Consider the following 24,808-nt stretch of genomic DNA (forward strand, 5'->3'; position numbering starts at 1 on the left):
CACTGGGGAAGTTGTGTTATTAGACAAAATCAGTGAACTGTGGACTTCTTAATGGGGGTGGTTTAGCAGTCATTCTCTGTGGTTTCATCTCATCTATAGGAGGAAATCTCTATATTACACACCACAAGTTCTCTACAATAAAAATCACTGTCTCTGTTCTTCCCTGCAGATCTTCAGAGTGATATTTTTCCAGAGGCTGCAGTGACTACCACCGTTTGTCCCTCATGTAGATGAAAGCATAACAAATATATGACTTACGTGATACTGTTACTTTGAGGCCTTTACTCCACTCTGTCGAAGAATACGGGTCCCTTCTGTGTCTACCCCTACACATGTAGCCCTCACCGTGGGACTCAGAAGCACTGGTACTCCAGTTATCATCATTTGTCCGATGTGTGGTTGACCAGGATGTTCTCCATTCATACTCCCACTCAGCGTCTCCGCCTCCCTGGATCTCACACCTGACAGTGATCGTCTCACCACTGAAAATGTGAGGCCAGCTGGTCTGCAGAGTCACACTGACCTTATTGGAAACTGTTCACAGCAGAAATATAAAATCAACAAAGGAAACGACAGAGCTTTAAAGCAGTAATGAGGAATTCATGTCATTTTACTTTACTACAAATAAAACCATTAAACTCACAAGTTATCTGAATTGTGACCCCATCACTTGCATGAGTGTAGAAGACTGGATTTCCTCTCCCTCCTCTGCACCAGTAAGTGCCTCCTTGTGAGATACTCATCACTCTGTTTTCATCACCATCTCTCACAGGCAGAGTCTCATCAGAGCCTGGAGTTCGTCTGGACCAGTGATATGTCCAACCAGCAGAGCCGGCCACAGAGCAGGTCAGTGTAACACGGCCTCCTACTGGTATGTTTGTTGGGCCTGATAGCAGTGTGGCCTTAGGTGCTTCTCCTGTTGTAAGAAACATGTGAATGATTCAAATGGGAATGGCTTCAAAATGACATAAGATGAAATGTTCTCAGCACAATGTTACAGCAACCTTCAAGTCAGCTTCATTTTATTTATAGAGCCAAAATTACAAATAAAATGACACCCACTGTTGTTAGACCACTTCCACATCTGTCCTGATTTTGGTTTCCAAAGGAAAACACCTCCATAATTTTGTAGTGACGGACACAAATAAACACGTAAGACTCCTGATGTGGAGAGCTCTGTCGTGTTACTTCTACTTACTTTAGCCTTGTTTTATTCTATCTGTAATAATTTCAGGGTTTTCTAAAATGTTTAAAGTACATGATTACAAATACATTTAGATTTATACTGTTTATATCAACACAATTGGGGCAATCATATGAACAGGGCTCATAAATAAGTGCTAATATTCATGGTAAACTTTCTCATGGTGATAAAACGTCGACTTACCAGATACAGTCAAAGAGACGATGTTACTGGTTTTCACATCATATGAGAGCTTGTGGCGAAGAAGGCACTGGTATTCACCACTGTAGCCTGTCGAGAGACGTGGTAATGTGTAGAGTTTATAGACATTATATGGAACAAATGGCCATTTATCCTTGGTGAGTGCGTATTCCCAGTGAGTTTCTTCTCCTTCCTTCGTGTCACATATGAAGGTCACAGATTCTCCAGGAAAAAAAGTGGACTGGTCGGGCTGAAGGGTCAGCACAGCATCTATAACACAACACAAACATTCATACAACACTACACAGTAAGTAGCAGAAAATAGCAGCTATTCTACTCACAGTCTACTGTGATCTGAGTGGATACATAGATTGAAAAGATGAATTCATGACAAAAGAGAAGAAAAAGAAATAGAACACGTTTAAAGTAAAGCAGTGGGTGAATATTCATCTTAAGTGAAAACACTGATAAAGAAAAGTAATGAATACTGTGAAATTGTCACAGTCAATGGAGCCGACAAAGGAGAACCCAGAAGCACGACAAAGAGACAGACGAGTAGCAGGGGATGATCACTTTACTAGTACCAGAAAACAGGCAAAGTCAAAACCAGGAGATCAGATTTAGGCAAACAAATCCGACAGGGAGCAGGCAGGTAATCGTAATCCGAGAAAACAGGCAAAACTGGGTCAGAACAGGAAGGCAGTACTAAGAAAACGCTGGAAAGCTTGGCAACAAAGAACACAAGACAATCTGGCAGGGGACAAATGAAAATGGACTGGTATATATACACAGAGGGACTAATGAGCAAATGGACTGCAGGTGAGGAGGAGATGGGCGGGGAAAACCAGGTGAGGGAAATGAGTAGATTGTAAGGCCGGGACGGAAGGCAGGGTCTGAAATGACAGGAGAGTTAGTGACATGGAACCAAAATAAAAACAAACTAAAGAGTTAGTGTAGCTATGTTACAGAAATTACCTTCAGCGTGTCCATAGTAGGGGAGTGTCCACTGCACTAAAGGACATTATCAGAAAAACAGAAGTGATTAATGTACAATAACCATAACAAACAACTGGGGTTTCATCAATGGAAGCTATAGTTGGGTAATATTAATGTTGTAGCAAATCACTGCTAAAAAAAAAGAAACAACAAAGATCCTTCTTACAAAACAATCATGATGATACCAAGTCTGCTCTGTTCAAACTTCCAGGGAAACCTGTGGTCGTCCCTTCTTCTCACTTCACCACAACCTTTTCCTTGATCCGTGTCAATACTCACAGAGGAGCCCGAGCACACAGGGTGAGGTCTGTCCCATCCTCACATCCAGCGCTGTCACTCTGAGATTCTCCTCTGCTGCGTCAAGAGAGAGCTTGAAACGGCAGCAGGACTGAGGAGATACAGAAGTTACATTTCATCTAAATGTTGCTCCGGACGCTTCTTCCAACTTCTTCTTCTTCTTCTGAGTTAAACTTGTCTGTGCTTCCTTCCCTTTTACACAAAGCTGACACAACCAGACCAGATCTGAGCACAGTTATACTTTCACGTGTTCACACTTCTCCTGTTACTGTCACCTCACATTTGACCACCAGCAGCAGCTCGCAGCTTTCAACCCTCTCAAAACTGTGTATGGTCTGTCCACTAGTTTTATGAAGAAGCCCTGTTTATGTTTGATGTCTTGTCTTTTTAACTCTCAAATGTGCAAGAAGAAATGATAAGATGAAGATGTGATGGCTGGAATCATAGAACAGCAATTATGGAAATGGAAACATTTTGTGTGTATCTTGTACAGTAATACGCTTTTGATGAATCAAATTTTAACTGGATGGAGACAGGCATTTCCATTTCCTTCCTGTCGTACTGTACACTGCTGTGGCCTCGCAAAGTATTTGTAATGCTACTGTAAAATTAGAAAATGTATAAAATGAACATGTTCTTCTTGAATTTATAAATGTCCTCCCTATCTGCAGCACACAGGTTTAAAGGAAGAGATTATCAATGCAGTACAGCAAGTGTTGGTAATCCACAGTCCTCAGCCAACAGTGAAACCTTTACCTGAAAATAACTTCATTCTTTAGCTGAAATCATAAAGTTACATTTTCAGTTACTCCACCACAGACTCTCTCCACTTTACGGTGAAGTTCTGGTCACAACTGTGGTCACAACTTCACCTTCAGGAAGTGAATGTGTGAGAGAAACAGAAATAGTCTCATGCACAGCAGCGAGTGTGAGAAGAGCTGAAGTTAAATAACATCATAAGAATTGTTCATGAACTGTCCAGATGATGTGTTCAAACTGCACTGTCCAGTGCTGTGGTCGATATATATTTCATTTGAAATACACCTAAAAACCACCACAGGAACCTGTTTTAGCTTTTCAGAGCGACTGATGAAATAAACCCCGCAGGAGAAGTAAAATGTATTATTACTTGATACTTAAAGAGGGTGGGACCACCTTGCTGCTTTTCCTTTCTTCATTTCATGTCACATATTGCAAATTGTAACAACATTTCAGAAAAAATACTGAGAAAACTATTCAGTCATCTTGGTGTTATTTTATTGACAACAGCTGGATCACACTCAGATGATGTCAAACATACAGAACACTGCATCTCTGATGTCTGGACAGCAATGATACACATAGCAGCTGCTTAAATACTGCAAAAACTGAGTACACGTGAATGTATTGTTGTTTAAAACTTTGTCACTGCTTCTTCTTTGGCAGCAAGATGTGTCCGTGTCTTTATTGGTCTGAAAAAAAAGCTAAAAAACCCAGATGTAAATGAGCGATAAAGCATCATATCCTTTAGATAAAAGATCAAAATACATCTTGACTGTTTTCACAGCTACATTTTACAAGCATGGCACCATCATATGAAATTTGAGATTCCTTTGTTTTTGCTTCATGGTGGTACAACAAATGGGGAAAACTGTAAAAGAAACCATCTCATGTTGTTTTCCCGTTGTTTTATCAAGATCATTTGACAACTACACTAATGACAACACAAGCCAAAGATTTCATCTACTTATGTTTGTTTGCTGCTGAAATCTAACATCTACCATCTAGCACCATAAAAATAACTGTAAAGCTGCACAATAACCTGGGTACTGGAGCTGGAACATAATGCATCAAACTGTTAATTGTTGCTCTCTTTGTAACAGCCTGTATTCAAAGTATCCTACTAAAGTTTTACAAATAAATGACAAAATAACTGTAAAACAACATCATGCATAAATGTGAAATGTGGCTACACCTCAGTAGTCTTGTGCTTTGGGCTAAAACTGAACATTAAATCCATTCTTTTACATCATCGATCAACAAAGTAACGGTACAAAATCGAGAGCATGTCTGATCTTTGGAAAGCAGAGGTGCCCACAATGGTTTCAGAAAATGCTGTCAACCATGAATCAGTTTTGTTGATACAGCTCTCTTCACAGACCTGGAAGAAAACAGCAAGAAGAAAAAAGACAAGATGTAAAGCTGAGTTATAACTTATCAATCAACACAATATTCAAATGACTTGGCAGCATTTTTACCAAAAGCTGTTCCTGGGTTTTTCACTTCAGAATAAACTGAGTCATCAGTTGCTGCAGGAGCTGATTTTCCTATAAATGGAGAGATGATTAAATCAAGACAGTTGCCAAAGATACAGGCACTGAACTGAGGTGGATTGTCAGGGTTAATGTGTCCACTGAGTAAAATGACAGTATTCTGCCCCTAGTGCTCAAACTAGCTACATTACAGAGTATTAAAGCTTTTACAGACTTTACTGATATAATGTAAATGTAAGTAAACTGCTGTTCAGCATACATACAAAATGTCAAATAAGCTTACATGACTAAAAAATACAGTAATTACAAACAGCACCTACCTTACAAATACTGAACAAATAGCATTTCACTGTGTCCAAGACAATACTGCACTTAACTTACCTTTCTTCTTCTTGGCTTTTTCTTTGGTGTTGATGTTCACCTGGGCATACAAGGGACGATTGTCTGAAACAGAAGCCACATCTCTATAATACACAGCTGATGGATGAATGGATGGATTGTTTGGGAAAAGATTGTGAAAGATACATTTTAATTATCTCTGATTGCACCACCTCATGTTTGGAAGACAAAAAGGAGAAGGTGGAGGAGGAATTTCCACAAACAAGCTACAGTATTTCATAATCTGCAGCACCATGACCAGAGAGTAAAAATATAAGAGAAAAACTTATCAGTTTTATGTCATATCTGTGAGATGGAAAGATACTGGAAACTAATGACACACAACATACAACAACAATCACCTACTGTATATGAAACAATACAAACTATGAGCATGACTGTACCTGCAGGTCTTTTCTTTATGTCAGAGTAAGCAGAGGTCTCTGCTGGTTCACGATGTTTGTCTGTTAAAATAAATTTATAAAAGAGGAAAAAAAAAGATGTTTTTAGGCACTGCAGGTCAAAAACTTTTTTTATCTTTCACATTACAAATATTTGGAGTACTAACGCTTCTTTCCAATGTTTTTCAGTTCAATAGAAGAATATGTCACATCCTGAGGTTCACCTGCAGGTGAGATAAACATATTTTTGAGTTAGAGGGTTTCATATCAAACACTTGTAACCAGTCCCTGAAATCATCCTGCTGTTGCATTTGTAAGTGCTCCATGTTAATCAAAAGGTGCAAACTGTACCGTTTTCTGCATCTTCAGCATCAAGACTAATATCACCTACAGCAACAAAGCAAGCAAAGGTCAGATTAATCATTTTACTTCCATTACACTGAAAAAATATGATAACTTACTTAATCCTGTATTTTTATTTGTTAATTTTTTTTTTTTGGATGTGTGGATAAGTCACAACCACATCTACAAGATATTTTCATCACACAGACCCATAATGGTGTCATCATGTTTGTATTATTACAATAGAACAGAAGAACAATGATATTTGTGGATTCTGTCTGTCTCGTAGTTTAGCTTCAGTTCAGGTAGAATCAGTGTAAAATACTCTGAACTTTCGTGCATGTGATCAAAACACATTTCATTTTAGATGATTTTGTCGCATCTGTGTATGTGAATCATTAAAGAGTAAGTAAAGTGTTTAATATCAGAGGAAACATGCCTCACCCATGGACTGTCTGCAGCGATACAACAGGAGCAGGAGAACAATGAGTACGATTCCACAAACCAGCCCAACGATCAGCCACACAGGAAATGAAGAGCTTTCATGTCTCGACACAGCTACTGTAACATTATTAAAGTGTTAAACTAGTCAGAAAATTGAAAAAATACAAAAACATCCAACATATACAGAACATACACATAAATATACACTATCAACACAGTTCACAAAAACAAAAAAGCCTAAAATATTTGAATCCCACTCACCTTTAACTGACATCCAACTCTGTGGTGACACTTCTCCTGAGGACTGACACTTGTAGAAACCTTCATCTGACTTTGACACTGCAGAGATATTCAGCTCCGTCCTGGTATCACTTTGGATCAGTTTGTCATTATGGTAGAAAAACACACTGGAAAGATTTTTTTCTGTCCTGAATCTGCAGCCAAGAGTAACAGACTCTCCCTCAGTCACAGGACGGACGGGGCTCACCAGGATAACACCATCATGATAATCATCTGTAAAACAGTCAGAATGTGAAGCTGCAGTCAGAGATCAGCTGCTGCAGACCTTTACAACCAGCTGACATGTAATGATGAGAATAGATTACACATCTGTTTTTATTCTGATGCAGTTCTGATTTATTTTACAGGATCATCATAAGACCTGACATTTGATCTCGTTCTCTTACAACCTGCTGGATGTGTCTCACAGATCACTGTTGCCAAATAAACAACAGCTTTTTACATTGATCTATAAATTACACAGTACTTGTTTTCTTCATCTCCCCTGTGAACATACAACAACGACACTAAACCAAACCCTCGTCATGATTCGGGGCAACATGTGACTGTTTCCTCTTTGGAAACAGAAAAAGAGAAAAGCTGAGACTGTGATGATGATGATGTGATGTTTAGTTGCTGCCACAGGTGAGAAGTCAATATAAAGTTCATTGACCATCAATAAACTAGATTTTTTGTACTTATCACGAAAATAACTGCATCTGTAAAAAGAGTCAAACTGTATTAAATCCCAACTTTTACAAGGGGAAGAGGAGAGATTTTTTATTTCTGATGCTTCATTACTGCCTCATTTGACCAGCACCCAACTTCATTTTATTACTTTGCAGAGGACTTGTGATGTTATTTGATGGCATTTTTTAATGTGATAATCAAGAGAAAAACAATTTACAGATACACTGACACTGACATTTCATTTTATTTAAATATGAAACTATTGATGTTAAATCTACAGAACATAGAGGAAGTTATTTTGTCTGTTTGGTCACAGACAGTTACTGAACAGACCATGTAGCAGAGTCATGGATCAAACTCTCAGAAAGTCTCTGTATATGTTAACAACTCAGTTCTAAGATATGATGAATTAAATCACATGAGACGTTGAAAATACTTCAAATACCAGAAAAAATGAAACACAAAGAAAATGTAATAAAACGTACCATGTAGAGTGATGTTGACTGTGTTGCTGAACTCTCCTGATCCAGACTCACACCAGTACACTGCATCACTACGCTGTGATGAGAACATGTCACATCTGGATCCAGTCATTCTCCTCCAGTCAGAACAGGACAGGGAGCCGCCCTCAGGAAACCTCCTCACTCTCCACTCAGTAGAGTTTCCCTCACAGCTCAGTGAGATATCCTCAGAGATGAAGTGCTGCACTCTGTCAGGACTCACTGTGAGAGACGCTGATGGATGAACATCTGGAAAACAACACATAGAAAAGAGTCAAACCAGACAGAGATATTAAAATGAAAGAGATCTCAGTGTAAATGTTCCTGTGTTGATCTTTGGTTTGTTGAGGATTAAAAACATCAGTAGCACCAACACTGGAACAAGACGCAGTGTTTTGGTGAAACTATGAGAGTTTGGAACAAACAGAGCAAATGGAGACACAGCAGAGAAATGAATTATACTGCTGATGGATGTTTTTCTACTGTCTACTTTTACCTTTCAAACACACAGAGGTGTTTATCTCATATTAAAAGATGCTTCTTGTCTCTGTACTAAAGTCTTTTCCTCTTGTTTGTCTTGTTTGAGTCGTCTCAGCTTCACAGCTGTTTGTTTATCTGGTCTGTGCACCTGTCTCACCACTGAGTGAAGACTGCAGCTATAGCTGTCCTGTCTATAAACAGGAAGTTTCCAAAATAAAAGTACCCATTGAGAAGAGTGGAGCTACACTTCAGTGAGAGGTGGAAACCTTGTATCTCCATGTTTGTTTGTTGGTTTTAATGCTTTCAGATTAACTGAAGAAGGATAACGGAAGGACAGAAGGAAACAAGTAGAGAAGGATACTCAACCCAGTTCACAGTCAATACATTTCTTCCACTGGGGACCATGAACGTAAAAATCAGTTTGTTTACCAACATTTGTTTTTAAGAAAAGTTGCTCACAGACAAAAACATGGATGAATTCAGGTCATGACTGAACATTTGCTTCTTGGCTTAAAAAAACCAAAGAAACAACAAACTCACCTCCAGACCAGACAAACTTTGGTTCACTGATCTCAGTGTAAAACACTGGGTCTCCTCTTCCAGCCTCACACACATATCCTGCTGTGTGTGTCTGACCATGGACGATGTAGGAATCCTGTTCAGTCCCATTGCTGCTACCAGGGAGCAGCTCATAGCTGTAGGAGGTGTGTGATACATCAGGAACAGCCTTATACCAGGAGAACCTCCATCCTGCAGATGGATGTTCAACCTCACACTTCAGAGTCACTGAGGCTCCAGGACTCAGCCATGATGGAGACACAGTGAGGACAGGCCGGGGTTTATCTGTTGGAAAGTCATTTTCTCAGGATCAAAACATGTTATGACGTCTGGTCTCTGGACATGGAATCATTTTTCTCTCAGAACATTATCAACAAATACATAATATGAACAAACATTAAGATACAATCTGATGATATACTAACAAAAACATTTTAACTTGTTTATATTTTCAGTTTAAATGATAATGATCTGACTTACTGTCATACACTGTCAGGTTGACTGCAGCACTCCACTTTGTTGTATTATGTCGAGCACTTTTCATCCTGCCCCTACACCTGTACTCTCCACTGTGGGACAATGAAGCAGAACTAATCCTGTATTCATGTTGATTTGAAGGTTTCAATGAGCTGGTAGTTTCCCATTCATACGTCCACTCAGTGTCTCCTCCCTGGATCTCACAGCTGACACTGATCCTCTCTCCTCTGTAGATCTCAGTCCAGTCGGGCTGCAGAGTCACAACAGCCCTGTTTGGGCCTGTTCATGGTCAAGAATTTATAATAAGAACATAAAAACACCAAAAGGTTTAATTAACATCAGATATAATGTTTTTCCATCCATCTTAATGATGCATCATGAATATACAATAGATTTATTCTACATTGTGTGTTTATTTCCAAACTCACCAATGGTGTCAATCCTAACTTCCTGACTCTTCTCTGTGTAGTAAACTGGGTCTCCTCTTCCTCCTCTGCAGCTGTAGACTCCTCCCTCTGAGACACTGATTTGTCCAGTTGTGTGGAAATCAGCATCATGTGTGTTCAGAGGTTCAGAGAGTTTATTGTCTCTGTACCAGTCGTATTTCCAACCAGATGATGGGTCCACAGAGCAGGTCAGTGTCACTCTGCCCCCTGCTGGTATGACTGTGGTGTCTGCTCTCAGTGAGGCCCGGGGTTTATCTGCTGTTCAGTTTACAGAGAAAAACAAAACCAGTCAGTGGTTTAATAGGATTTGTTCCAGAAAAATATTTTCACTTTATTACCTTGTTTCATAAACTCTGATCAGACTGATTTTCTGTGAAACTAATTTAACCCAACTCACATCCAGCCCTTTGTCCACATTAAAGTCTTTGAACATTCACACATTTATTCTGCAAATTTTGCATCAAAATAAATCACAAAACGAGCCGGTGACACAGACATGTCACCTTCACTTTCATGGTGTGTATTTCCTATGGTTCATATAGAAACAGTTGTGGAGATGGAGATTGAAAAAAAATGTGCCCAACAGAAAAAGGACTGGAAACTGTAGCTTTTCCTTGTCCTTCATGTTACGTGACTCTGAACCAGTCAGGACAACTGGGTTGGAAATGAATATTTCAAAATTTTCCAACTCTTCATCATAATATATGAAACAGAAACTGACACAAACTAACACAAGCCTCCATCCACCATTTTATTAAACTCTGTGGTCTGTGCTGCAGATCACAGATAAAACCTTGAGAGGAATCTGAGAGGAAAAGTCAATAATCACCAAATGACTGAAACACTGTGAATGTAGCAGATCAGCCTCCAACAAAATGAAGACATATTGTAGCAGGTGTTAATGAGACCAAACTCTTTCCATGAAGTTTTCAAAACCTGAAACCTCTAGAGGTTAATGAAGAAAATAAATATATTAGATGATATATCTGTTGTAATATTTGTCAGAGGAAGCTGTGGACTCCTTAACAACCAAATATAGGTGAGGAGGCTGAGATTCAGCATTTTTACTACATTTTATTTTCCATGTGTTGGAACTGTATAGTACATAAGACGTTACTCTGATGTTCCAGAAAAAAAGCTCTTTTCCAGGTCTTTTGTGACTATACTAAAAAAAAAAATCAACTTTCTACTGAGTAGCTGGAGAGAGGTCAGATGTGTTTTTGTTGTTGTACTTAGATGGAACAGATTTTAAAGATTGTAAAACATAACATTTTTGTATGAATGAAAGACGTTCAACTCACGTGATAAAGTCAGTCTGATGACATCACTCCACTCTGTTGAGGAAAACAAGTCTTTTCTACCCCTACACCTGTAGCTTCCACTGTGAGACAGAGTAACACTGCTGATCCTGTATTCACTGTGTGATGGAGGTGTGTGTGAGCTGGGTGTTCTCCATTCATACGTCCACTCAGTGTCTCCACCTCCCTGGATCTCACATCTGACACTGATCTTCTCTCCTCTGTATATCAGAGGCCAGTTTGGTTGCAGGGTCACAGTGACCTTATTGGAAACTGTTCACATAAAAAATACACGCTTAGGCTGTTGATAGAAAAATAAATTCACATCTCATAATATTTGCTGATTTTTACAGATGAAAACATATCAAACAGTGTTTTTCAAAGAAAACAACTTAAAGCAACAAAATCATCAGCAAGAAAACAACAACTGTGCATTAAAAGCAGCACTTTCTAAAGAGCTCAAAGGACTTGGTTTTCATGTTTTTCAGTCTGTCAGATCCAACAGCCTGAGAGCAGCAGCTGAAACTCAGCATACAGACAGTGACAGCAGTTCTCCATCAGACTGGTGCTCTTTACACTGACACTGACACACAGCAAACACAACAGGCTGTTTGGCTTCACTTATTTTCTACAACAGTCTGATCGTTCTCTGTAAAGTAAGTTCAAGATGAATAAAGGTGAATGGCAGTGATTTTGTATCTAGAACATATAAGAGAACAGTTTCTCCTTTGTCACCTCTTTGTTTGACTTTAAAAGCGTCATCAGGAGCAGGTGGAGGTGTTAGAAAACAACAGAGAATAAATACCATCTGTTTGCTGAGCTGCATCAGATAACCTGATGTGTCACAGGTCAAAACTGTTTGTCAGACTGAACATCAACACACATCAAACTCCTCAACGTCATGGAAACAACTTCAGCTTCTGAGAAGATGTTCAATGACTGTTTAAGTAGGTTTGTAGTTGGATGTTTCAGTGTTTACTTTGGACAGTTATTTCTGGCTTTTTATTGATATTCTACTGCACAAATCAGTGTGTTTTCTCCATGAGTTGTCTGACTTAGCTTTTCTTTGCTAACACTCATATTTGCAGTGATGGACTGAAGGATGACAAAACATTTACAAACACAGTAACAAGCAGACAAACTCTTCTAGATGATATAAATACAGTGAGAGGCAGGAAGCTTCTTCCAGTCTCGTCTTGAATCTGAGCTCAACATGAAGAGGGATTAACGCTCTGTTCTCACCTTCATCACAACAGTAGGAGCTACTGACACATGATCATTGTGTTGGTTCTTTTTTGCTGTTGGTATCAAAACGTCTCTTTGTTACACTACTGATGAACAGAAGAACAGATTTAAAGAGTGAATGTTGTTTTACTCCACAACAAATAACTAAACTCACCAGTTTCCTCAACAGTGACTTTATTGCTTTCTTGTGTGAAGAGCTCTGGTTCTCCTCTCCCTCCTCTGCACGTGTAGATGCCTCCTTCTGAGCTGCTGACTGTGTGGTCTGATGCACCATGTTTTATTAAAACAACCTGAGAAAACTCAGAGGTTCGTCTGAACCAGGAGTATTTCCAGCCATAAGAGCCGTCCACAGAGCAGATCAGTGTCACTCTGCCCCCTGCTGGTATCACTGTCCTGTCTGCTGTCAGAGTGGCTGTGGGTTCACTTCCTGTTGAGATCAGAGCAAAAAACAAAGTAAATCAATAATTACAATGTGATTTTCTTCAGGAAAGTGATTTTGTTTAATTATATTACGTTCTTGAAAAGTAAAGAACTGTTAACATTACACAAAACTTTTACCAGAATTTATTCAAATGATCACACTGAACATCCACTTAGTCATTTAGATTTTACCAGCAAATGAAAGATAGTGACTGTGTTCCACTGAAAACACAGTTTATTACTGATCCAACTGGAGAGGACTGGATCAGTGATGAGATGATCAATGTTTAAACTTGTCCTGTTTAGATCAATGTAAACATGAAGAAACATGACATTTTCATAATGAATGAAAGAAAATCCAACTCACGTGATACAGTCAGTCTGATGATCTCACTCCACCCTGTGAAGGAATAACCACTTCTACCCCTACACCTGTAGTCTCCTGTGTCAGACTCAGTAACACTGCTGATCCTGTATTCACTGTGTGATGGAGGTGTGTGTGAGCTGGGTGTTCTCCATTCATACGTCCACTCAGTGTCTCCACCTCCCTGGATCTCACATCTGACAGTGATCTCCTCTCCTCTGTATATCAGAGGCCAGTTTGGTTGTAGAGTCACAGTGACCTTATTGGAAACTGTTGATAAAAACACACAGTAAGAAAACAACAAAGTTAAACAACTAAGTATAGGATAAAATCAAACACAGAGGTTTGTAGTAAGATTTCTACCGATAAAAATACAAAAATTATTCAACAACTACAACACAAACAGGTGAAAAACTAAAACATGAAAAAACATCAAGCAAAGTGTTTCTAAAACAAATTCAACCCAACAAAAGGATCAGATCAGAAAACAACTCTTTCATGAACAACAAAACTTTCTCAAGTTTATCAAAATGGATTCATGAAAGAGAAACTGAAAACATTTTATAAACACACACACACACACACACACACACACACACACACACAGACACACACCAGCTGGAGGAAACTCAGCTCAATCATGGGGCTGTGTTGTGTTCAAGAACCAAGGAAATTTCATGTTAACACAACATGCAGAGAGACTGACATGTTGTGTTTTTCCATCCTCAGGATTAAGAGCTGCTGCTCTATTTTCATTTATCCATTAAAATTCTCCTGTTTCCCTCTTGACACCAAATGACTCTTTTTTAAACTACTGACAACAGATTTGAACACAACAATGAATATTAAATGACTAAACTCACCAGTTTTCAGAATGAGGACGTCATTACTTTTCTCTGTGAGGATCTCTGGGTCTCCTCTCCTTCCTCTGCAGAGGTACAGACCTCCCTCTGAGACAACCAGATCTCTGCCTGGTTCAACAGCTCTTACTGGATCAGGTAGTGAAGCGTGTGGGACACGTCTGAACCAGTCGTATCTCCAGTCATCAGAGTCGTCCACAGAGCAGGTCAGTGTCACGCTGCCCCCTGCTGGTATGGTTGTTGTTGAGGATGGTGTCACAGTGGCCTTGGGTTTATCAGCTGTTCAGATTGGACCAAAAGAAACAAATAAATAACTGGAATAAAAAATCTATTACCATCACATGAAAGTGACGAACAGCACATGACTCTCATTGGTTGATAACTGATTTAGGAAACACAGCAGTTACCATATCTAACTAACTAACTAGGTACTGTTCATGTTTCATTAGTGCAGAGATCAGTGGCCTGGTTCCCAGACAAGAAGAAGTGATACAGCTGCTGAGCTCCTGTTGCTGAGCTCAGCTCAGATTCACTGTGATTTGTTCTTCACTTCATGGAAGAAACCACATAGTTCTCTGTTCTTCCTGAGCATCTCTCTGTCAGTCATTACACTTCAACAGTCCACTGAATCATGGCTCCACTTCACTTACTCGCTCTCACTATAAAAACAACCACAGTTTGTTACTCAGCTGCTCATAAGAGACGTCATTATTGTTACAGGGAAAATGTTTCCTGTTTAATTCAAATCAATGAAAACATTAAAATGACACTTTCAGAATAAATGAAAATCCAACTTACGTGATACAGTCAGTCTGAAGACATCACTCCACCCTGTGAAGGAATAACCACTTCTACCCCTACACCTGTAGTCTCCTGTGTCAGACTCAGCAGCTCTGCTGATCCTGTATTCACTGTGTGATGGAGGTGTGTGTGAGCTGGTTGTTCTCCATTCATACGTCCACTCAGTGCCTCCACCTCCCTGGATCTCACATCTGACAGTGATCTTCTCTCCTCTGTATATCAGAGGCCAGTTTGGTTGTAGAGTCACAGTGACCTGATTGGAAACTGTTGACAAAAACACACAGTAAGAAAACAACTAAACGCATTAAATCCAGTGAAAAACAAAGGTGTTTATCACTTTTTCTACTGATAATTATTGAATGGTTTCATTCAAATGAAAACATTGTGAATCACATGTTAAGGCCGTCGCTGTCACCAGATCCCAACCAGGCTGAACAACTATTTTGAAAAGAGCATTTCTGTTGTGAACTTTTCACTTTCTAACTTGACTCTCTCCTGCAGGTGATGCCAAGAAGACACTGTGGCAGTCAGCACACATGCTAATAACCTAAGTTCAGTGAGATGATCTGTGCTGCTCACAGGACTGTTGGGACTGACTGTACCTGTGGTGGAGACTCATCAGTGCCCTCTGGTGGCTCACTGCCCTGCCCCATTAAAATCACCAGATGAACGCATGAAAACTAAACCCAGCTGTATGAAGCATGGACATCATTAGGGCTGACCCCCCCCCCCCCCCCCCCCAACAATAATTATAGCAATAATAATAATTTGGATTAAAAATAAAAAGTAAACAGTGCAGGCATACACTTAACGTAAAGAAGCAAGACTATGAGTTGAAATAAATAATAACACAAGTTGTCATTATTTGATTAAAATGGTCCTTGTGGTTGTTTCCCCTGCTGTACTAGGCAGACAGGCGGGCAGAGGGACCCAGGGGGAAGCTGCATGTCATCGCTTCTCTGTTAAGCAACGTTAACTTTCCATCAACAGTTGGCAGAGTTGTGAAGCAGAAGAAAGATTCAATCATACTTCATTTGTACTGTGTCAAATTTCACTTGGACCTTGAACTAAACTACCAGAGACTAAACTAATTAAGCAACGCACCACATCATTATGTTACCTTCTATTCAATGTATTGGTCGACTGTCTTCAGTCACATTTGGAAGATAAATGCTCCGCAACTAATCATAAATTCATTCATGAAGCCTATTGAGGTGTGAGGAAAAGTATTTGCTGCACACATTCCCACCTACAACCATGGGGGCTAAGCCCCCCCTGTCTTTCAATCCTAGTGACGTCCCTGGTATGAAGGGAACAGACTCTGGCCTGAGGGTCAGCACAACATTTGGTCTCCATACATGAAGAGCACAACATGCATACAGCACTACACAGAAAACACAAACACCAACATCAACTGCTCTGAAGAATACGCAATTTCACACTGTTAGACACTGATCTAGTCTAGTTTAATGATATCATTATATTATTAAAATAAAATGCTTCATACATGATAATATATCAGCACTAAGAGGATGTGATTAAACATGATATCGTTGATAATAAGTAGGAGACAGATATGAAAGACAATATTTTATAAGTGAGAAACAACAGGAAAGAAAAACAACTGGTTACCTTCAGTCTTTCCATAGAAGAGTGTGTTCAGCACTAAAATAAAGATTGAAACCTCATCAGACATGATCCATCTGACAAACAGTCAAAATCATGATAAACATTTAACAACCAGCTGGAGTTTCAACAGAGGCAGCTCCTGATTATCAACACATTTCTGACATGATATTCTGTAAATCGCTAACGAGGCAGGAAACACACAAAACTCTTTAAACTCAAATATATAAAATGATATATAACTGGTGGATTTGTGTATTTAGTCCACCACTCTGATCCAAGATCTGCCTCCAAAACTACCTTGATGATAAAATCATGACTCTGCCTCTGAAAGTCACAGAATTGGAAAATGACTGATGTACTCACAGAATAATGACAGTACACAGAGCAAAGTGTTCCCCATCTTCACATCCAGCTCTGACCCTGTCGCTCTGCTGCTGGGAAATGATTCCACTTCGTATTAATAACAACAGCACAAAGACAAAGAGAGAAGATCGATGCAAAAGACGAAGAAGAAGTTACGTTCCATACAAATATAATATGAGTTTTTTCTCAACTCCTCCCTCTGAGTTCGGCCTCTTTGTTCTTCCTTCCGTTTCACACAAAACTCAGATATGTCTTTGACCACAGGGCACTTTGACAGGTTTACACTTCCTGCCAATACTTAAATATAGTATATCCGTCTGTCTTTGTGCAAAGGTTTGTGTCTGGCCCATGAGGTGTATGTTGTGTGTATCTAGAGTATGTATATGTGTGACTGTAGTGTGTAGGAATGTGCAGTACGTCCTGTATGTGTGTGCTTCATACTCTCCACAGTGTAACTGATATAAAACGTGATCAAAACGTTTCTTATTTGCTGGAACTGTGTGATCTACCTGCTCATTTTATGATGAAGCTTTGAATTACAACTGTGCAGCAATAACAGTTGCAGAGATAATATTCACCCATCAGCCACAACATGAAAAAGACAGTTTGTTGTTGCACATCTTCAGAAACTGACAGCACAATGAGGAAAAACTGTCCAATAAACCAAACACTAAAATAAACCACTGCATCTGTTTCGCTCCTGTTGGTATTAAATGACTTGACAACTAGAGCCTAACAAGAATGAAGTCTTATCAGCTGGGGTGACAGACAAGTTCTTCCTCACACATGAAGATGTGTTGGCATAATAGGAAGAATGAGAGTCAGCAGCACATTCACACCACACATATTGTGTTTGTAAGTAGAAGAGAAGAAGTGTCATATACTATACAGGATGTGCACAGTGGTAGTAATTAAGTCAAGTGTAATGCACATCAACAGATAACAGCAATTTCTTTAATACAGTGACTGGTGGTGAGGTTAAGATGTGCACGTTCAGTATTTATCTCTCAGTCTGAAACATCATCAGAAGACAACAGGTTCAGTTAGAGCCAGAAAGTTGAGTTTGTTCCCACACTGTTCTTCATCTTGAACACTCCCTCTGGCCTCTGTGTGGTATATGTATAACCCACTATGTGTGAAACACGTCATCTGACTGACAGAACACATTAAACTAAAGACTATTTCCTCATTTTCAGTGCTGCAGCTCCAAATAAAACTGTTGGTCATTGTTTCCTGTGAAGAGATGGTGCAGATGAGCCTGTAGCTGAATGAACAGTCTGGGTGACTCTAGAATGATTTTGTTTTAATGTCATGTTTCATGGGCTGCTGACACAGGAGAGTGTGTCAGCCTGTCAACAGGCACATGCATTATTATTGTTTTTGACAGTGATGTTGGAGAAGGGGCGGCACGGTGGTGCAGTGGTTAGTGCTGTTGCCTCACAGCAAGAAGGTTCTGGGTTTGAACTCCAGGCCTGGGGCCTTTCTGTGTCTGTGTGGGTTCCCTCCGATACTCCCACAGTCCAAAGACGTGCACATTAGGTTGATTGGTGACTCTAAATTGCTCGTAGCTGTGAATGTGAGTGTGAATGGTTGTTTGTGTCTATATGTCAGTCCTGTGACAGGCTGGCGTCCTGTCCAGGGTGCACCCCTGCTGTCAGAGAAGGACTGTCTTGCATTCATCAGTTAAAACTTGAAAGTTCAAAAGTCTCTCTTTATGTCATAATACATCTGGATATGTGTTTTCCATCACCTGCGCTCAGCTTTTTAAATCTATTTTTAAAATTTCTTCGCAGACTAACATTTCTCCATGTTCTTTTTTCTTACCTTTGCCTTCGTCGAGGAAACAGCATCAATAACATTCATCATTTCAGAGCTGACATTTTCTACAAGATCACTGATGACTGAGACTCAAACAATGAAAACCTTCCTCACTGAATCATTGTCACCTTCCAGTGTTTAATGGGGCCTGTGGGCTGAAAACTGGTGAAATGGATGAAAGATATTTGCAGTTTCATGTTACACCGCGGTGAGGTCATGTTGGGTTTTTTTGTCCTGTCTCCATGTCTTGTCTTGTCATTTCCTGTTTTATTTTGAAAGAGTAACTCTCCTCTCATTTCAGGTCACTTGCCCTCCCTCGTGTGTCTTGGTTTGATTGTTTGATTGTTTCCACCTGTCCCCTGTTACCATGTGTTTAAGAGTCTGCGTCTCCCCTTGTCTGTTGCCAGTGTGTCGTTTATGTCGACGTCTGTATACGACCTATCTAGCCTTCCACAGCCTCGAATCTAATCGGTACCTTGTTCCTTTTGGTTTTATTTCTAGTTCCTCGTTGAGTGATTTTTTTTTTTTTTTATTGATCTCATAGTTTTGTCCCTCCAGTTTTCAGGAGTGTTTTTTGTTTGCTCGAGCTTGATTTAGAAATAAAGATTTTTTTTGTGAAACTTTCCTGCACCTGCGTCCAGAGTCCTTGCCTGGTTGTGACATTTCACATGTAGCCTGCTGCTACAGTCGCCTCAGAAGCCTCAGGAGTCTAAGAAGAAGTGAAGTCGTTTGCAGTCGGTGATTTTCAACCTGAACAACATTATTCCTTTGTAGGCAGAGCTGTGTGCTGTCAACTGATGACATAAAACAAGTGGTTTGGCTTGAGGTGGAGTCTGGAGTAAGGTCCACTACATTATTTCATACATATGGAGACATTTCTGGCTGCTGACATTAAAATCACAGCTTTTCTTCTTTTGTGCTGTTTCCTGTTCTTCTTGAAGAAAAAGTAACATGGCTGTATTCAGGTGCAGGTCTGATCTTACAAACATCTTCAAATGTCTCTGAGCTGCACTCACAGTTCAAACTGCAGCATGAAGACAGAAGAAAAGCTACAGAGACCAGCAGTGACTCAATAAGGAGCTGAGGTCATTGCTGCTGATTGTGACTGTAGACTGTGTATTGTGACACATGGTGGCAGTGCTGTGTGTAACAAAACAACATACTGGAAGTAGACAGGACAACGAGGAAGCAGCAAGAGCAGCACAGGAGACACAGATTGATGGATGACAGAATATCACTCACTCAAATACAGTGCGCTGCAACCACAATAAAGATGAAGAAGAAGAGCTCACTGTTGGTCTACATCTTACTGTGAATAAATAATAAAGAAATAACTAATAAAAATAAATCCTGCTATTGTTAGCTTGTTAGCAGGAGGTATCATGACCTGCACCATTACTTAGTCATTTCTGAGCTCCATCTCTGGCCTTTCTCACCTGAATTCAGATGTGGACTATTAAAGGTGCACTAGTCAACGTTTGTAACAGAAAATGTGGAACCAGCTCCCAGTGTGGGTTCAGGAGGCAGACCCCCTCTCTACCTTTAAGATCAGGCTTAAAACTGTCCTCTTTGATAAAGCTTATAGTTAGGGCTGTCTCAGGTATGTCCTGAACCATCCCTTAGTTACGCTGCTAGAGAGCTAGACTGCTGGGGGATTTCCATGATGCATTGGGAATCCTGTTCAGTCCCACTGCTGCTACCAGGGAGCAGCTCATAGCTGTAGGAGGTGTGTGATACATCAGGAACAGCCTTATACCAGGAGAACCTCCATCCTGCAGATGGATGTTCAACCTCACACTTCAGAGTCACTGAGGCTCCAGGACTCAGCCATGATGGAGACACAGTGAGGACAGGCCGGGGTTTATCTGTTGGAAAGTCATTTTCTCAGGATCAAAACATGTGATGACGTCTGGTCTCTGGACATGGAATCATTTTTCTCTTAGAACATTATCAACAAATATATAATATGAACAAACATTAAGATACAATCTGATTATATACTAACAAAAACATTTGAACTTGTTAACATCTTCAGTTTAAATGATAATGATCTGACTTACTGTCATACACTGTCAGGTTGACTGCAGCACTCCACTCTGTTGTATTATGTCGAGCACTTTTCATCCTGCCCCTACACCTGTACTCTCCACTGTGGGACGATGAAGCAGAACTAATCCTGTATTCATGTTGATTTGAAGGTTTCAATGAGCTGGTAGTTTCCCATTCATACGTCCACTCAGTGTCTCCTCCCTGGATCTCACAGCTGACACTGATCCTCTCTCCTCTGTAGATCTCAGTCCAGTCGGGCTGCAGAGTCACAACAGCCCTGTTTGGGCCTGTTCATGGTCAAGAATTTATAATAAGAACATAAAAACACCAAAAAGTTCAGTTATTAAAATATACTGTTTTTCCATCCATCTTTATGATGCATAATGAATATACAATAGATTTATTCTACATTGTGTGTTTATTTCCAAACTCACCAATGGTGTCAATCCTAACTTCCTGACTCTTCTCTGTGGAGTAAACTGGGTCTCCTCTTCCTCCTCTGCAGCTGTAGACTCCTCCCTGTGAGACACTGATTTGTCCAGTTGTGTGGAAATCAGCATCATGTGTGTTCAGAGGTTCAGAGAGTTTATTGTCTCTGTACCAGTCGTATTTCCAACCAGATGATGGGTCCACAGAGCAGGTCAGTGTCACTCTGCCCCCTGCTGGTATTGTTCGTTTGTCAGCACTCAACTGAGCCTTTGGTTGAGCTGCCATTGAGTTTAAAGATAGAAATAAGTAACAAATAATAAAGAATAAAGTGAGTACTAAATGAATTTGAACTGCAAATAAACTGCAAATAATTATATCTTAGCGAATTTCTCATATTATCTAGAAGACAATTCAAAAAGACTTTATAAACACAGTGTTAAATTTGTGTGTACATTTTTGTGTATTTAGTTTCTTATATTTAATATTTAATTCATTATCCTCACATCCTTGAATAATACAGTTTACAGTTGTATGCAGTGACAAACAAGATAAAAGAAGCAAATTATTGTTTCCCTTAATGAAATGATTTGACATAATCATCCTTGAATTTCTACATGGTCAAGGTAGGATAAAACTTCAATGATCCTCAGCGGTGCAATTAGGTGTTTATATTATATATAAATAAGATTGTGTATAATTTTTAATGAATTATTATTTTTTGTATAATATTGCAGTGCAGACAACTTTAAAATGTAAAAAGACATGACATTACACATGAGCTACAGTATTTGCTAATAATGACTCATCTTGTTGTGTGGTAAGATGTTTTTACACTGGGGAAGTTGTGTTATTAGACAAAATCAGTGAACTGTGGACTTCTTAATGGGGGTGGTTTAGCAGTCATTCTCTGTGGTTTCATTTCATCTATAGGAGGAAATCTCTATATTACACACCACAAGTTCTCTACAATAACAATCACTGTCTCTGTTCTTCCCTGCAGATCTTCAGAGTGATATTTTTCCAGAAGCTGCAGTGACTACCACCGTTTGTCCCTCATGTAGATGAAAGCATAACAAATATATGACTTACGTGATATTGTTACTTTGAGGCCTTTACTCCACTCTGTCGAAGAATACGGGTCCCTTCTGTGTCTACCCCTACACATGTAGCCCTCACCGTGGGACTCAGAAGCTCTGGTACTCCAGTAATCATCATTTGTCCGATGTGTGGTTGACCAGGATGTTCTCCATTCATACTCCCACTCAGCGTCTCCGCCTCCCTGGATCTCACACCTGACAGTGATCGTCTCACCACTGAAAATGTGAGGCCAGCTGGTCTGCAGAGTCACACTGACCTTATTGGAAACTGTTCACAGCAGAAATATAAAATCAACAAAGAAAACGACAGAGCTTTAAAGCAGTAATGAGGAATTCATGTCATTTTACTTTACTACAAATAAAACCATTAAACTCACAAGTTATCTGAATTGTGACCTCATCACTTGCATGAGTGTAGAAGACTGGATTTCCTCTCCCTCCTCTGCACCAGTAAGTGCCTCCTTGTGAGATACTCATCACTCTGTTTTCATCACCATCTCTCACAGGCAGAGTTTCATCAGAGCCTGGAGTTCGTCTGGACCAGTGATATGTCCAACCAGCAGAGCCGGCCACAGAGCAGGTCAGTGTAACACGGCCTCCTACTGGTATGTTTGTTGGGCCTGATAGCAGTGTGGCCTTAGGTGCTTCTCCTGTTGTAAGAAACATGTGAATGCTGTGAATGATTCAAATGGGAATGGCTTCAAAATGACATAAGATGAAATGTTCTCAGCACAATGTTACAGCAACCTTCAAGTCAGCTTCATTTTATTTATAGAGCCAAAATTACAAATAAAATGACACCCACTGTTGTTAGACCACTTCCACATCTGTCCTGATTTTGGTTTCCAAAGGAAAACACCTCCATAATTTTGTAGTGACGGACACAAATAAACACGTAAGACTCCTGATGTGGAGAGCTCTGTCGTGTTACTTCTACTTACTTTTGCCTTGTTTTATTCTATCTGTAATAATTTCAGGGTTTTCTAAAATGTTTAAAGTACATGATTACAAATACATTTAGATTTATACTGTTTATATCAACACAATTGGGGCAATCATATGAACAGGGCTCATCAATAAGTGCTAATATTCATGGTAAACTTTCTCATGGTGATAAAACATCGACTTACCAGATACAGTCAAAGAGACGATGTTACTGGTTTTCACATCATATGAGAGCTTGTGGCGAAGAAGGCACTGGTATTCACCACTGTAGCCTGTCCAGAGACGTGGTCATGTGTAGAGTTTATAGACATTATATGGAACAAATGGCCAATTATCCTTGGTGAGTGTGTATTCCCAGTGAGTTTTTTCTCCTTCCTTCGTGTCACATATGAAGGTCACAGACTCTCCAGGAAAAAAAGTGGACTGGTCGGGCTGAAGGGTCAGCACAGCATCTATAACACAACACAAACATTCATACAACACTACACAGTAAGTAGCAGAAAATAACAGCTATTCTACTCACAGCCTACTGTGATCTGTGTGGATACATAGATTGAAAAGATGAATTCATGACAAAAGAGAAGAAAAAGAAATAGAACATGTTTAAAGTAAAGCAGTGGGTGAATATTCATCTTAAGTGAAAACACTGATAAAGAAAAGTAATGAATACTGTGAAATTACCTTCAGCGTGTCCATAGTAGGGGAGTGTGCACAGCACTAAAGGACATTATCAGAAAAACAGAAGTGATTAATGTACAATAACCATAACAAACAACTGGGGTTTCATCAATGGCAGCTATAGTTGGGTAATATTAATGTTGTAGCAAATCACTGCTAAAAAAAAAAAGAAACAACAAAGATCCTTCTTACAAAACAATCATGATGATACCAAGTCTGCTCTGTTCAAACTTCCAGGGAAACCTGTGGTCGTCCCTTCTTCTCACTTCACCACAACCTTTTCCTTGATCCGTGTCAATACTCACAGAAGAGCCCGAGCACACAGGGTGAGGTCTGTCCCATCCTCACATCCAGCGCTGTCACTCTGAGATTCTCCTCTGCTGCGTCAAGAGAGAGCTTGAAACGGCAGCAGGACTGAGGAGATACAGAAGTTACATTTCATCTAAATGTTGCTCCGGACGCTTCTTCCAACTTCTTCTTCTTCTTCTGAGTTAAACTTGTCTGTGCTTCCTTCCCTTTTACACAAAGCTGACACAACCAGACCAGATCTGAGCACAGTTATACTTTCACGTGTTCACACTTCTCCTGTTACTGTCACGTAGCATTTGACCACCAGCAGCAGCTCGCAGCTTTCAACCCTCTCAAAACTGTGTATGGTCTGTCCACTAGTTTTATGAAGAAGCCCTGTTTATGTTTGATGTCTTGACTTTTTAACTCTCAAATGTGCAAGAAGAAATTATAAGATGAAGATGTGATGGCTGGAATCATAGAACAGCAATTATGGAAATGGAAACATTTTGTGTGTATCTTGTACAGTAATACGCTTTTGATGAATCAAATTTTAACTGGATGGAGACAAGCATTTCCATTTCCTTCCTGTCGTACTGT

At 39.8% G+C, this 24,808-nt stretch overlaps 1 protein-coding gene across 1 annotated transcript in view; it reads right to left on the reverse strand.

Moving 5' to 3' along the window:
* Positions 1 to 24,598, reverse strand: part of LOC139606626 (basement membrane-specific heparan sulfate proteoglycan core protein-like) — a 372,062-nt gene extending 347,464 nt beyond the window's left edge. Inside the window, exons 1-7 of the mRNA XM_071458887.1 lie at positions 24,226 to 24,598; positions 23,924 to 23,959; positions 23,428 to 23,694; positions 22,675 to 22,944; positions 22,290 to 22,565; positions 644 to 916; positions 259 to 534 (exon numbers count right to left, since the gene is read on the reverse strand). Coding sequence (XP_071314988.1) covers positions 259 to 534; positions 644 to 916; positions 22,290 to 22,565; positions 22,675 to 22,774 — 925 coding nt within the window. The 5' untranslated portion in view covers positions 22,775 to 22,944; positions 23,428 to 23,694; positions 23,924 to 23,959; positions 24,226 to 24,598. The remainder of the gene's footprint in view (positions 1 to 258; positions 535 to 643; positions 917 to 22,289; positions 22,566 to 22,674; positions 22,945 to 23,427; positions 23,695 to 23,923; positions 23,960 to 24,225) is intronic.
* Between the last annotated feature and the right edge of the window lie 210 nt (positions 24,599 to 24,808).

The sequence above is a fragment of the Trachinotus anak genome, unplaced genomic scaffold, assembly GCF_046630095.1.
Source record: "Trachinotus anak isolate AG129_WGS33_773 ecotype Australia unplaced genomic scaffold, CSIRO_AGI_Tana_v1 ptg000023l, whole genome shotgun sequence".
Taxonomy (NCBI): Eukaryota; Metazoa; Chordata; class Actinopteri; order Carangiformes; family Carangidae; genus Trachinotus; species Trachinotus anak.